The sequence below is a fragment of the Alternaria rosae genome (genome assembly GCF_020736505.1).
Source record: "Alternaria rosae strain MPI-PUGE-AT-0040 chromosome Unknown BKA58scaffold_1, whole genome shotgun sequence".
Taxonomy (NCBI): domain Eukaryota; kingdom Fungi; phylum Ascomycota; class Dothideomycetes; order Pleosporales; family Pleosporaceae; genus Alternaria; species Alternaria rosae.
Window position 1 is genome coordinate 5,419,464 of NW_025763570.1, and position 14,630 is coordinate 5,434,093.

The 14,630-nt window shown below is 53.4% G+C and overlaps 5 protein-coding genes across 5 annotated transcripts; 4 read left to right on the plus strand and 1 right to left on the minus strand.

Moving 5' to 3' along the window:
* Positions 1-3,479: 3,479 nt before the first annotated feature.
* Positions 3,480-4,670, plus strand: BKA58DRAFT_448114 (uncharacterized protein; the record flags this gene model as incomplete). Its single annotated transcript, XM_046174261.1, has 1 exon — positions 3,480-4,670. The coding sequence occupies one exon, from the start codon at positions 3,480-3,482 to the stop codon at positions 4,668-4,670; it is 1,191 nt and encodes a 396-aa protein (XP_046032244.1).
* A 710-nt stretch (positions 4,671-5,380) lies between these two features.
* On the plus strand, positions 5,381-6,577 carry BKA58DRAFT_330791 (uncharacterized protein). The gene is made up of 2 exons (XM_046168160.1): positions 5,381-5,790; positions 5,862-6,577. The coding sequence occupies exons 1-2, from the start codon at positions 5,490-5,492 to the stop codon at positions 6,188-6,190; spliced, it is 630 nt and encodes a 209-aa protein (XP_046032245.1). The 5' UTR covers positions 5,381-5,489; the 3' UTR covers positions 6,191-6,577.
* A 71-nt stretch (positions 6,578-6,648) lies between these two features.
* Positions 6,649-7,701, minus strand: BKA58DRAFT_35420 (uncharacterized protein). Its single transcript, XM_046168612.1, has one exon. It carries the CDS (start codon positions 7,604-7,606, stop codon positions 6,890-6,892), a length of 717 nt encoding a protein of 238 aa, XP_046032246.1. The 5' UTR covers positions 7,607-7,701; the 3' UTR covers positions 6,649-6,889.
* Positions 7,702-8,885: 1,184 nt separating this feature from the next.
* On the plus strand, positions 8,886-9,920 carry BKA58DRAFT_374974 (uncharacterized protein). The gene is made up of 3 exons (XM_046169382.1): positions 8,886-9,126; positions 9,183-9,350; positions 9,402-9,920. The coding sequence occupies exons 1-3, from the start codon at positions 8,958-8,960 to the stop codon at positions 9,719-9,721; spliced, it is 657 nt and encodes a 218-aa protein (XP_046032247.1). The 5' UTR covers positions 8,886-8,957; the 3' UTR covers positions 9,722-9,920.
* Positions 9,921-10,305: 385 nt separating this feature from the next.
* On the plus strand, positions 10,306-14,533 carry BKA58DRAFT_330795 (hydroxymethylglutaryl-coenzyme A reductase-domain-containing protein). Its single transcript, XM_046168161.1, has 5 exons — positions 10,306-10,480; positions 10,531-11,001; positions 11,050-11,421; positions 11,467-13,865; positions 13,916-14,533. The coding sequence occupies exons 2-5, from the start codon at positions 10,672-10,674 to the stop codon at positions 14,295-14,297; spliced, it is 3,483 nt and encodes a 1,160-aa protein (XP_046032248.1). The 5' UTR covers positions 10,306-10,480; positions 10,531-10,671; the 3' UTR covers positions 14,298-14,533.
* The last annotated feature ends 97 nt before the right edge of the window (positions 14,534-14,630 follow it).

Here is a 14,630-nt window from a genome sequence, read left to right on the forward strand (position 1 = left end):
TCGCACGTAACGATGCTATTGTTCAATGACAATAGTACCGGACCTTGTGAACGACGCACTGCGCGCTCTAGGCTACAAGAAAATAAGAAATGCAAGAGAAGAAGTGAAGACGCACAAGCCGGATGTGAACACAAACTGCATTATCACGCGGCCATAGTCCTTTATTCAGGCGGGTGGAGGTGGTGAGACAGACGCTGTTGAGCGTTGTAAAATCTCCGGCCTAGAAGGGAAGAAGCGACAGGAGCCAATAGAGAAGGAGACACACGAGGTATCGAAACACAGCGCCACTCCACGCGACGCCGCACGCAAGCTTTCGAGCCTGACTGTGTGGGTGTAGGATGTGTGTTTCAACGCTGGCCGGTGCTGTAGCCGCCAGCCATGGCTTTCCCGTCCCGCAGCGTGGTCGCGGCGTAGCGCGCTCTTGCTGCAGCCTCCCGTACTCTCCGGCGCGAAGATCGGCCTCTGGTAGTCGGTAGTTGGCAATACATGCGCATGGCAGGGCTGCGCTAGCCATCCTCAGACATGCAGAGGGGCCGTTGAGTGTCAGAGGACCGTGTGCCGTTGATCTACGACACAACGACGGCAGCTAGGCATCATCTAGATCGATGGGATTTCGGTGAGATGGGTTGGAATAACGAGAGCCAGTGATTGCAATACTGTGAAGCCTTTTGCATCGCCCACCATCGTGAACCCACAAGGCGCGTGACGCGTACGAAATCACAAAGCGGGTAGCTAAAGAAACACCCGAATTGCCAGAGAGCGAGTCTAGAGCCACCGGACGACAGGTGAATGTGTGCCGGTGCAGCGCTTCGAGAAGGAAGGTGAACCCGCAAGCGACGGGTGGTGGGGTGAAGGTAGTTTGGTGGAGGCTCCGCTCTGTTTCAGGTCAGAGCGCACGCGGGCGTTGATTGGTCATCGGCCGCCACGCTAGGCTTCAACCTAGGAAATAGAGATATCGCCTGATTGGAGCGCATTTCTCCATTTCACGATGCCTGCCAGCTAGTCTTTTCCCACGACCAGATTGACGCCCATCCAGTCTCTATATTTGACAAGCGAGATTCCAGACACCTGGCCAGCTTCATGCGTCTTTTTTTCTTTTCCGATGCCGAGCACAGGCTGCGAGATGAGATGTTTATTGCGGTACCCTCTCATCCATACAGGCACACTGCTATCGCTCCCTCGTGTTTCATCGATAAGGGAAACGGCGGGGCGCGGAACAGCCCTGAGGCAAAGCAAACGGCAAAAACGGGGGCCTGGCCAGCATCCCCGCCTGTCAAACGGCTCGCAGATTACAGGAACCAAACCCGAGGCTAACCACGTCGGATATCCTTAGCAGGTGACCTCGTGCGGTGGCTACCCAAACCTAAAGACTGAGATGTGTCTTCTGGAAGGTGCCATTTCATCTCTCACAATGTCCTTACATGTCGAAATGTTATTGCAAACACGTCTCGACTTTGGGGTTTCGAGGTTGGCCATGTAGCGCTTCGACAGGTGATGCCTGTAGGATTCATCAGTTTCCAAGTACAGTGGCAAATTGATGTGGGTAGCATCTTCACGCCGTTGACGTTGAGACCGTCTAAAACTCGATCAAATATGCTCACGCAAACAGCCATCTGCTGTCTTGGCAGGCAACATGCGATAGCATACGAATGGCTAGTTGAGTGATGGGCACCACAGACGTGAAGAGCTCGTCTATCACTACGACAGCCTCGTATAAGCACTCCAACAAGACGCTGTAGCAACAATAAGCTGCCGTCAAGACTAAAAATACACAACTGCCACGCTCGGAAACATATCAAGAGTGGAAACTACGATTATAGCTCGTCGAATCTAGCTGCTTTAACTACTTGAACATGTGCCAATACACACTCGTCATGTACACGTGTGCTCATACGCCCCGCAAAGGAACCTCTTGATTGCCAGCAAGTCTAACGTCGTCGCCAAATCGCTTTAGTCTCTGCAGCCGCGCGCAGTCAAACATCATCGAAGTGCGATACGAGAAATCTTGCAATGCGTGTATACTGAGAGAGCACCAGGAAGCGAGGACGGAAGAAGTTGGGACACGGAGAGAGGAGGGCAGACAGTAAACTCACGAGGAGTAGTGAGTGAGGAAAGAGGAGCATCCTTGATCAAGCTAGCGTCCTTTGGCACAACCTATGGGGATACAAACGCACCCTGGACGCTTTTCTTTGCAACCACAACATCCTCACTACCTACTTCTATCAATTTTACCATCTACACATTACCATACCATCCACATCTACAACAATGCCGTCAAACGCCGCCCCATATGCGCCATCTCAGCTCGATGCGATGCTAAAGCGCGCCCGTGATGCCGCAGTACGCGCCCATGATGCCCAGTTGCGCGTCATCAACGGGGGGCGAGCAATGCTAGACGCGCGAGAATACGCGCACGACGCTGAGCGCCGACGCCTGGCTATCGAAGCCGAGAACGCGGCACTGAAGCAAGAAATTCTCAATTCAGAGCGGCGCTTGGAGCTGGCGCAGCTAGCAAAGCTAGAGCAGGTACACCTAGAGGACAATTTGAAGAAGTTGGATAAGTTGGAGAAGGACATTGTGGTCTACGAGCAACGTGAGGAGGAAACACAGTGAAGTATGAGTAGCGTGGAATCTGTTGAATATGATCTAGACCGCTAACGCGTTCAGGCTCGACAAGACACGTATTACGAGGAAGAGGAAAGGAACCAACACGTACAATGCAATCCGTCAAGGGGACTATTTACACGGGAGGGATGGATAATGCGGCGAAGTAGGCCGTAACTGTCCAAAACATTTCACAGCATCACGATAATGCTCTACATGCATTCAAGTACCTTCTCGCACCATCACCTCCTTGACATGTGAATACTTCCCGTCGTTCACATGGGCTCTTGCATAATTCGATAACTACACTATGCACGACTCCTCCCCACTTGCTCCCCTGCACCACCAATCGCCTAGTAATACGCACCGCCACTTCCCAGACATAAATCATGCCAACTCTCAATATCAAACCAGCAAACTGTATCTGCGCTGCGACTATCCACTCCTTCTCCTGCCACTGCCACAGACATAACTACACTGTTACTTGCCCAGAATCAGCTCGCCATCATCGCCCAGCAATCGTAGGCGTCGAGCTACATTTGAAGCCGTGCGACACATGTGCAGAAAGACTGGGGGATGTTGAGGGAGCTTGGCGTGAGAGGCGAGGGATATGTCCGTCTGAGCATGTTGAGAGTGAGGGAGAGGTAGAGGTAGAAGAGGCAGAAAGCTCCGGGTCAGAGGAGGACGAGGAAGCAGTTTCGATTGTGACTGAACACTACAGGAGCACCGCATGCAAAGAAAAGACCCTATATCCAAGTACAGCAGGAAACGCAATAGCAACCCAAAAGTCTACATCCCGACAAGAATTTACAAACTTTGATTTTAATACCGATGTAGGCTCCAGGGTGTTTAGTCTACCTTCAATGGGGTGAAAGATGTGTGTGTGGCACGCCAATGCAGTGTCGTCAGCAACCCATGGTACCACGTCGCAAATTGCGCGCACATTACCAATGTATGCTTCAAACTCAGCGATAACTTGTACAACCTCACAAAACCCCCTCTTCTACTCAACGATGCATGTCTATGTCTCCCGCATGGGCACAGCGACGCATCTGTCTTATAAGATACCAACATACACCCGCTTTGCGATATACTGCTTCCTGTGCCTGTTATCAGTAGCCATCTTTCAGATCCGACCTGCTGGAAATACCGATATCGCTGTTCAGTTACTTTGGATGACAATTCCCTTCATCTTCACCTTAATCTTCTATACTGTCAACGATCACAGCAGCGATGGAAGTCCAAGATATGTGGATCCAAGTCCGCCGTCGTCATACACAATACCATTATCAATATCTCTCGTTCTCCTCGGTCAAATCGCAATATGGACGCGAACCTACCTCGGCGTCCCTTCAACCTTCGCCACACCTAATGGCGCAGACGTCCAAGCATGCAGCCTCCATTTCGCAATGTCCTTCTGGATACTCTCCGAGTGCGAGTACATGCGCTTATACTACTGGCACGCTCGCCTCCGAGACCGCCCTTTCAATCTCATCACACTCAGCGACTCCATAGCCTCAGCAAGTTTCGACTGGACCTTCACGGTATCTCGAGACTGTTGCAGCTACCGGGTGCCATGCCAAGTCAACATGCCACCGCGAAACGGGTGGTGGTCACTGGAAGCACTCTTTGGAGTTCCGCTCGACTTCTTCTATATCATAGCCTTCACATGGGTGGGAATGGTCTGCCTCGTTTATCCGGTCAAGCGTTTCGCGAATCCCGATCCTGATGGCGATACATTTCCCATCAGATACGCGCTCGTGGAAGTGTTCTTCACACCACGGTCGTACTTTTTTAACTGGCTTGATATTATACTCCAGCGGCCGGTCAGGCTGGTCAACAGGATGCTGTTCGAATTGGTTGCGCAGGGTTTGAAGAGAGCTTTGGGTCGGTGGAGGCGCCGTGGTGTACGCGGAAAGGTTAATAGAATCGACCTCGGGAGTACGAGTGAGGCACCCGCGTTGTACATCCCTCGCACCGATATGTCTGACCTCTGGGTGAATAGCGAAGAGATTGCCTGGTGGGCGGTATCTCGTCAGCTCTACGAAACGCCCTGGAATGACTGAGATACCTCAAATCACGATGGAATTCTCCCGAACGATATCTCCCTCAGCCTTGCAGGGGCTCTTCAGCCCCTTTGTCGCATACCTAGGTATCTCCGCCAACGTCACGTCGGCTCGCACTCGCTCGTCAGTTACGACAACTATTCGAACGTCCTGAATATGAGCCAAGCCTTCAGTATATGTAGCTGCGAGTGGCTATAGAGGGACACGAGCAAAACGAGAAGGGCCATGGTCAATACGCGAAGTACCTGGCGTTTGCACTTCGCTGTTACTGAAGGAGCAGGCTGAGCTTCGGGTCGAAATCTCGAGGAGAATTGGATCGAGAAGAGAGCGAATTGGAAATTACAAAGGATGACAGCGCCTTAGGGGAGCTCAGGAATTTCTATCGTGGTTTCTTTTGTCATACATGGTTGCCGTGGTCGCCCCTTCCTTGCTTAGTCAAATACTTCACGATAGCACTCATGATAGCAGGCGCGTTGGGTCTACAAGCGCCACAGCTGCGCCATTCAACACACTGTAAGCAAATATCTTTTTTGGAATAAATGGCGATCGCTTTATAATCGTGCGCATGGATCATAAGTAGATTAGTGTAGATTGTCGAGATGTAAGTGAAGGTGGCGTTTCTCGACGATTCCTTGGCGGCACTGAGCTTTGTCAGCCACTAGCGTCCGCGACATTCAGCCTAGCTTCGAGCTCCGCGCATCGCGACATTTTCCCAACACCGCGCGCGCGACAACCTCACACACCACACCATCGCCGTCCACCTGCCAAAGCCGTCGCGAGCCCCATATACCTCATTCAACACCCCGCACAACCTTCACCATGGCCAACTACCTCGCCTCCATCTTCGGAACGGAGCAAGACAAAGTCAACTGCTCCTTCTACTACAAGATCGGCGCGTGCCGCCACGGCGACCGCTGCTCGCGCAAACACGTCAAGCCCTCGTACTCGCAGACGATTCTGCTGCCGAACCTCTACCAGAACCCCGCGTACGATCCCAAGAACAAGATGAACCCGCAGCAGATGCAGATGCACTTTGATGCGTTTTACGAGGATATCTGGTGCGAGCTGTGCCAATATGGACTGGTGGAGGAGTTGGTGGTTTGTGATAACAACAATGATCGTATGTCTCTCTTATCGTCCCCTTACCCTTCCCATTAGAAGTAGAAGAAACTTGCTAACGCAACCTTACAGACCTCATCGGCAACGTCTACGTGCGCTTCAAGTACGAAGAAGACGCGCAAAAAGCATGCGACGCGCTCAACTCGCGCTGGTACGCCGGCCGCCCCATCTACTGCGAACTCTCACCCGTCACGGATTTCCGCGAGGCCTGCTGTCGCCTTAACAGCGGCGAGGGCTGTGTCCGCGGCGGCTTCTGCAACTTTATTCATCGCAAGGAACCGAGTGCCGAGTTGGACCGCGAGTTGGACATGTGCACCCGCAAGTGGTTGAAGGAGAGAGGTCGGGACGCCAGGAGTATGAGCAGGAGTCCTACGCCGCCTGCGACGAAGGGTAGATTCTAGAGGAGATCTTCGGCCTCGGCTGAGGTGTGCCTGGAGAATGGGGATGTATGAGTGTGAAAGAGAAAGGAGTTTTGGCGTTGGACATGCTCGCGCTGTTTGGGACTGAGATATCCGTTGCGGGCATGGCTTTGCAGATTGGCATTTGTATTATAGGCTGGGAAAACATGCTGAAAATATGTTGAAAAAATGCTGAAAGTGAATGATGCGCTGGACTAGATACGTAAAAGCATTCTTGTCAGTTCACATCAGTCTCTCCCTACTACCAGGTCATGCTCAAGTGATGCGCAACACCGATGGGATTTCGCAACCGAAGGAATCTACCCTTGAAGAAGTGGAAATGATGCCTAAGCAGAGCTGACAATGCGGTTTACTCAAACCAAAGCTCCCTCAATACATCGTTGGCTTCCACATTCAGGCGACTCTTGCAAGTCAAGGCACGTACGCGCAACATGTTGAAGTTTTGTCAAGAAAAAGAAGCAGATATCGCATTGGTGGCCACGTAGGACCTGGTATCATCTGAAAGTATAAACATCGAAAAGAAAGAAGCCGCGGATAGCAGGAACGAGCATCCAAATGCCCAAACCACCAGCCCAATCCAACCCTGAATAAAAAGACATTAAACGCCCCCATACACTCCGTCTATCCCAAAACACACTCATATATACACCGTTCCTTCATCCCTCCCATCCCCTCTCATTCTCAAATGATCTTATGCTGTTTCAATATAATAATCGCAACAACCACACCGGCAACAAGCATCAGGAAGCAAATCCAGAAACACCAGCAAATCCACGTCCGCTGCTTCGCTTTGCGCTGCTGACTAGCGAGCCACGAGTCTCTGTGTGACGCGTCAGCCGTGATGGTCGTGGTGAAGTGGAAGCGGGATTGTGGGCGTCCGGAGAGGTGGCTGAGAGAGAGGGTGGAGAGGTTGGGGGTGCGGAAGAAGGAGTGTGGGCGAGATGTTGATCGGGGTGGGTGTGTGGGGGATGAGGGGAGGGGGGAGAATGGCGGTTGGTAGGCGCTTTGTGTGGTGGTAGAGGTGAGCTCTTGGATGGAGATGGAGGGGCGGAGTAACGGTTTCGTGGACGGCGTCTTCTGCAGTTTGGAGCGAGGTCTCTCTTTCTTTTTCTCCTTCTCCTTCTGCACCGTGTGCGTATTCATTCCGCCCGAAAAGATCTCCACAGACAATGGCGATAACGAATTCGAAGCGGCGTAGGATGACCGTGTGGATTGCAGTTGGACCATGGGCGGGGATGTGATGGGTAGGTGTGTTTGGGAAGTGGGTGATCCAAGGGGAGGGGATAGGGAACTGCTGACGTACGATTGCTTGGTGTCCTGGGGGTGGTTGATCTTTTCCAGGTCGTCTTGGTGGACGGCTACGCTGAAGCGTTTCCAGAATTGGGGGTCGCGGACCATGTTGAAAGGTGCGTGGAGGATGGGTGGATTGAGGTAGCGAGGGTACGTAGGAGATGGCGAGTTAATGCGGTGTGGTGGGCATGTACGTTGGAGGTGGTGATGGAAGTAGTGGTAATGGAAGTAATGACTTTGTTGCCGTCAAAGTATATGTACTCGTAGTAGGAGTGGTAGTGCCGATGGTATAGGTTGATGAAAACAATCGATGTTGATGTAAAAGGCAACAGTCGACTATTAACTTCTGTCGAACTTCCCACTAGCACGAGCGTTACGACACCAAACGACAGATGCACGATGTCGCACAGCAACACGCGAGATTGTTGTGGGTATGCAGATTGGAAAGGGTCCAGCAGAGCCAGGAAACCGCCGCGTGTGTAGTGAATGACACAAGGTAAACCTTAAGTCGGAGTAGTTGATCGACGATGGTTTGGCGAACGGAAGGTGACGTCGTATACAAACAGACAAGGAGCGGCAGTAGTTGGAGATCAGAAGAAGATCAAGGCGATCGTTTACAGTACTTCGTAGGTGCAGCACTTCAAGGCGCAGTCGTGACGTGAAAGAAAAGTAGTTGTTAAGGCGAGAAAGAGGAAACCACCATACTTAACACCTGCCTGTCTATACAGGCCCCTAAAACAACAGCCGATGGGGCCCTGCACCCATGTGATGTAACACTGCTTGCCTAGACTCTCATGTCCAGGTGTCAAAGCAGGACTGCGATATTGTCGTGCGAAGGGGCGACCGGTGTGGTGGTTTTCGTTGGTTTCGAGGTTCGGCCTTGCGGGTTGGGTGTGGCCAATAGGGAGGCGCAAGGCGGATGGCATCCCTGTAGGCCATCACGCTGGACACATGGCGCCGATGGCGGCAAGGCGCGGGAAATTGGAGAGAGGGTACTTAAGACGGGGGATGCCTGATTGATTGGTAAGGCCATGAGGCTGTTTGATTGCGTGCATGCGGCTCTTCGAGGCTGAGAACAGGTCTACTCTACATGCTTGGGCGGTGTGTTCAGCTCCAGCATCGTCGCACTCCTTACTATTACCACGTCTGCGTGGTCGGGAGTCATCGAAAACTACATCGCCGGATCGTCTCACCTTCCGTCTTGACGATGCTTGAAACAAGGCGCTATACGCAAAACATGGCTTGACATGGCTTGACATGGCTTGACAACGGCCTTGCAGCCTCAGCGCGGTCCCACCCGCTGTTTCTGTCGTTCAACATGCCTAGGGCTCACCGCTAGGGTTCCCTAGACTGGCAGCTCATCATCCCTGCTGCGCAATCCCAAACCTTGTCATCCCAATCTTGTACGACTACGCAATTGTTTACATTCCTATTTCCCGGAATTAGCTGCTGCACAAGGATGCCACACGAGGAGCTGCCGTTCTGGCTCGTCAACGTGCCTCGAGATCAATGGCCGAGCGAGTGTCCCGACTTCCTAAGGGACATTAGTGACAAAGACAAGGGCATCATCGGGACGCCTGACGAGGAGTACAGGGTGTTGTCGTGGGACGAGGTGCGGGCTATAGTGGGTGAGATTGATGAAGATGCGACACGCGATAAGCGAAACGCTGATGGCAGTGGGTAGATAGCAACCGGGTAGACAAGTTTCATCGCTTGCCAAGTGAGTTGAGGCGGTACCGGCAGTTTACGCATCGGCTGGAGAGGGACTATGGCAGTATCATGAACTTCATTGTCAACGAGCGGCTGAAGTGGGGAAGCATGGAGCCGGAGGGCGAGCCGTTCCAATTTGATGGTGCGTTCGACATTCACCTTACCCGTCTTGACATGACATTTACCCGCGCAGAGGACATCAAGATCCTGTACAACGACTGGCCGTATGGTATTGATGCCGACATTGTCCATCTCGTCGTGTGGACCAAGTTTGAACTCGACGACGACCCCGACACTGGACTCTCTACGGCAGAATCACACAAACAGATTGATGAGTATGTGCAAAAGACGTTTGCTCCCAAAGTCAAAGAGCTGGTCTGGTTCAAGAATTGGAAGAGCCTGAAGAGTGTGCATGCAGTCGAGCACTTTCACGTCATGCTGTACAGGCCGGACACAGCGTTTTTGAAGGAGGTCACCAACGGCGACGTTCCGATGACTGAGAAGTTTGAGTAGGTGACGGAGGATTTAGCAGGCTCGCGGGGTATTCCAGACGGCGGCGGGATATTTGAAAGCCACGGGGTATTTCAAGGAAGTTGGCAGTTGTCCTGTAGACACACTCGCGCGTCATAGAAACATAGAAGCGCATCAACGGAATGTTTATTAGATTGATAGCGACGTTTGTAGAAATGCACAATCTGTTATTGATACCACCAGAAGTATTCACGAATTCCAGCCTTGTTCTGGCTGATCCCCTGAAGATCATCCGGTTGTTGGGACTGATTGGAGCGTCATCCAGTGGCGTACGTGGCGCAAACTGCAAACTCCGCGTGGCGCAACTTCGCCGTGCATAACCAGCAACCGTCAACCATCAACAACGGCCTACTCTCCTTTGACCCAAGTACGCTGAGCTGTCGCGCGGACTAGAACTCGAAGAATGCTAGGCGCATATTCCTGCAGGACCCTCTGCTATCTGTCGCCTATCGTCGAATTACAATCGCGCGCCGGACGGGGAGCCAAAGCGGTGAGAGGCTGTCGGGTCTAGCGCGGACAAAAAAGTCGCGGGACGGCAAGGGGCCTCCTCCACATTTCAGTCTGGTCGGCACCGAGTGTCGTGAGCACCGCCTCTACTCCCCCTCTTTCTTTCCTTACTTTTTGACTCTGCGCGTCTGACGGTGTGTTGCGACGCCAATTGCGGGTTTCGGTATCGCAGAGGTCCAAAATTGGAGACTCGACGGACTCTTAATAGCACACCGACCACGGAGAGTGCACGAGGTACGCCGCAAGAACGAATATCCGGCGTGAATGTACTGACACGCAAAAAGGCCTTTTGACATAGTCACACGCGAGACTCGCATCCAATCCCCCTCCACGCTGCGCACAGCCACCCTACGCGTCATCCCATGCGAGCGCCTCTCTAGAAGCCCTCACGCCCACTGAATCAACTTCAGTGGAAACACCTCACCATGCTCGGATACCTCACCAGCCGCTGGCAGGGCGAGCAGAAGAAGACGGGCCCCGCCTGGTTCGACCGCCACTTCAACCCCATCCTGCTCTCCGTCGCGAAGAAGGCATGCACGCATCCAATCCACACCATTGTCACCATTGCCTTTGTGGCCAGCTACTCATATCTGGGCGTTCTCGACAAGGGCCTGCTGGAAAGTGGCATTGAGGAAGTGTCGAGCCGCGTCGACTTCACCACTCTTCTGGCCGGCAGCAAGAGACTCAGGATTGGCGAAGAGACATCATGGCAGTGGGAGGCTGAGGAGCCCAAGACTGCCATCTACAAGGATAAGGTAAGAATATATATTCGTAGGGTTTGAGATATCCAGCTAACAAATCAGACCGCCCAGGAACTCGCCCTCGTCACCCTCGTCTTCCCCGAATCGAGCACCATCAACTCGGCGCCCTCGCAGCAATCCGTCCCCAGCAATGTCTCCGCCGAGCTCCTCCCCAGCTCCTCCAGCTCCTTCTCTACCTTCTCCCACGACACGTCGCTCGCATTCTCCATCCCCTACACCGAAGCCGCCGACTTTCTCCAGGCCATGCAGGAGATTTCTGCGCCCGAAGATGCTGCCCAGTCGCAGGGCTCTGAGCAGGAAGGCACACGCGAGGAGAAGAAGTGGATGATGAAGGCCTCCAAGAACGGCAGTGCGCCTGGAGGTGTACGCAACTGGATACTGGACTCGTGGACGTCTTTCGTGGATCTTCTCAAGGTATGTTGTTTGGCGATTCGACGTGAATCTGGCTAACTTCGATAGAACGCGGATACCGGTGATATCGTCATCATGGCCCTCGGATACCTCGCCATGCACCTGACCTTCGTCTCTCTCTTCCTCGCCATGAGGCGCCTGGGATCCAACTTCTGGCTGGCCACCGCAGTTCTCCTGCAGTCCGCCTTTGCCTTCCTCTTCGGTCTCGCTGTTACAACCTACCTCGGTGTCCCCATCAACCTGATCCTGCTTTCCGAGGGCCTCCCATTCCTCGTCGTCATTATCGGGTTCGAGAAGCCCATTGTCCTCACCAAGGCCGTGCTCTCTGCGTCCCTGGATGGCCGACGGGCGGCTGAAGAGAAGCGGGGCGCGCCCTCGACTATCCAGTCTGCTGTACAGACTGCCATCAAGAGGACCGGTTTCGAGATTGTCCGCGACTACTTCTTCGAGATTCTGATCCTGGTTGCCGGCGCCATGTCTGGAATCCAGGGTGGTCTACGACAATTCTGCTTCCTCGGAGCCTGGATCCTTTTCTTCGACGCCCTCATGCTCCTGACTTTCTACACCGCAATTCTCACCATCAAGCTCGAGATCAACCGAATCAAGCGCCATGTGGCTCTTCGCAGAGCTCTTGAAGACGACGGTGTCGATGGCAAGGTCGCCGAGAACGTCGCCCGGAACAACGACTGGCCCAACGCACGCGATGTCCAAGTCGCCAACCACACGACGACTGTCTTTGGAAAGAAGATTACAGTCCCGAAGTTCAAGATTCTGATGGTTGCCGGATTCATCCTGGTCAACGTTCTCAACGTGGTAACCCTCCGCTTCGGTCTTGCTCCCAGCAAGGTCGCTCACGTTGCTGGCGTAGGTGCCACTCCCCCGCTGGATCCTTTCAAGGTTGCCGGAAGTGGACTGGACCACATCTACGAGCAAGCCAAGGCCACCGCCACGTCTACTATTGTCACCATCCTCATGCCCATCAAGTACGAGCTTGAGTTCCCGTCTATCCACTACGCCGAGCCGTCCATCACCGACAACGAGTTCGCTTTTGGAAACAACATCAGCACGCACATTGTCGACGGAGTACTGAAGAGCTTGGAAGACCCCTTCCTCAGCAAATGGATAGTCCTTGCCCTTGTCATGAGCGTCGTGCTGAACGGCTACCTCTTCAACGCCGCTCGCTGGACAATCAAGGAACCCCACCAGCCGCTCGCCCCAGCTTCTCCCTCAGAAGTCCAAGATGGAGCGCCCACTGTGCCTGGAACCCCCCGCGTGCCTTCAATGCACATGCCTACGCCGCCCCGCACACCCGGTCCCGAGGATACTCGATTGCAGCCACTTACTCAGCTCGTACCGCAAACTCCTGTACTGCCTATCGGTCCTTCTGATGAACAACAACGACAACCAAACCGTGCTGCTGAGGTCCTTGAAATGATGATCAAGGAAAAGCAAGCTCCCAAGATGACTGACGAAGAGCTTATCGAAATGTCGCTCAAGGGGAAGATCCCAGGTTACGCACTGGAAAAGACACTTGGTGACAAGACCCGCGCTGTCAAGATCCGACGTGGTCTCGTCTCGCGTACCCACGCTACACGCGAGACCTCAACTCTCCTCGAACGCTCACTGCTCCCATACAAGGACTACAACTACGATCTTGTCCACGGCGCATGCTGTGAGAACGTCGTTGGTTACCTTCCCCTTCCCCTCGGTGTCGCTGGACCTATCCTCGTTGACGGCCAGAACTACTTCCTCCCCATGGCAACAACTGAGGGTGTGCTTGTAGCTTCAACCTCCCGAGGTGCAAAGGCTATCAACGCTGGTGGCGGTGCTGTTACTGTTGTTACTGGCGACGGCATGACCCGCGGACCTTGTATCGGATTCGACAGCCTGACACGCGCTGGTGCGGCCAAGATCTGGCTCGACTCGGAAGAAGGTCAAAGAACGATGAAGGACGCATTCAACTCGACTTCCCGCTTCGCCAGGCTCCAGTCTATGAAGTCTGCCATTGCCGGTACCAACATCTACGTCCGTTTCAGGGCCACCACCGGTGACGCCATGGGCATGAACATGATCTCCAAGGGTGTAGAACACGCTCTCACCGTCATGGCAACCGACTGCGGCTTCGAAGATATGCGCGTAGTCACCGTGTCGGGTAACTACTGCACAGACAAGAAGTCTGCCGCCATCAACTGGATCGACGGTCGTGGCAAGGGTGTTGTCGCCGAAGCCATGATTCCCGGTTCTGTCGTCAAGTCCGTGCTGAAGTGCGAGGTTGAGGATCTCGTCCAAATGAACATTTCCAAGAACTTCATCGGATCGGCTATGGCGGGTGCTATGGGTGGTTTCAACGCCCACGCGGCGAACATTGTCGCTGCCATCTTCTTGGCAACTGGACAGGATCCTGCGCAGGTCGTTGAGAGTGCCAACTGCATCACCATCATGCACAAGTAAGTTATATCAGTATGGACTACGTAAAGTTCATAGCTAACATGTATAGTGTCAACGGTAACCTCCAAATCTCCGTCTCCATGCCCTCCATCGAAGTCGGCACCATCGGCGGCGGTACCATCCTCGAGCCCCAATCCGCCATGCTCGACCTCCTCGGTGTACGTGGCGCTCACCCAACATCGCCCGGTGACAACGCCAGGCAACTCGCTCGTGTCATTGCCGCTGGTGTCCTGGCAGGTGAGTTGTCGCTCAACAGCGCTCTGTGTGCGGGCCATCTCGTCAAGGCGCACATGGCACACAACAGAAGTAACGTTCCTTCTCGTGCACCTACACCTGCGCCTGCGACGCCTGTGACCGGGGCTCAGACGCCTGTTACCGGAGGCGGCCCGCTGTCTGCGTTGAGCTCTGCAGGGATTGCGCCGAGGAGATAGGGTTAGAGTTAGGTTTGGCGTAATTGGGTTGTAGATATGTTGGTTGGGAAGATACCTGGATTTGTTTTGCGCATATATCAGGATTAATCTGGTTCGGGGTGAAGGAATGGGATGGGATGGGATGAATTGGAGGATTTATACATACGCATTCGCAAGAATATGGGTCTTCTGTTGTTATGTTGGAGGATATGGAGAGGACCAGTATATACATCATTAATGCATTTGAGATAAGATTATCTGCGCGGTCTCTTTCGTTTTTTTATGGTCGGTCCTTCCTCATTCAGTCAGAAAGTTCACCAAAGTAGCTGGAACAGCAGGTGCGTTGGGCGGGTA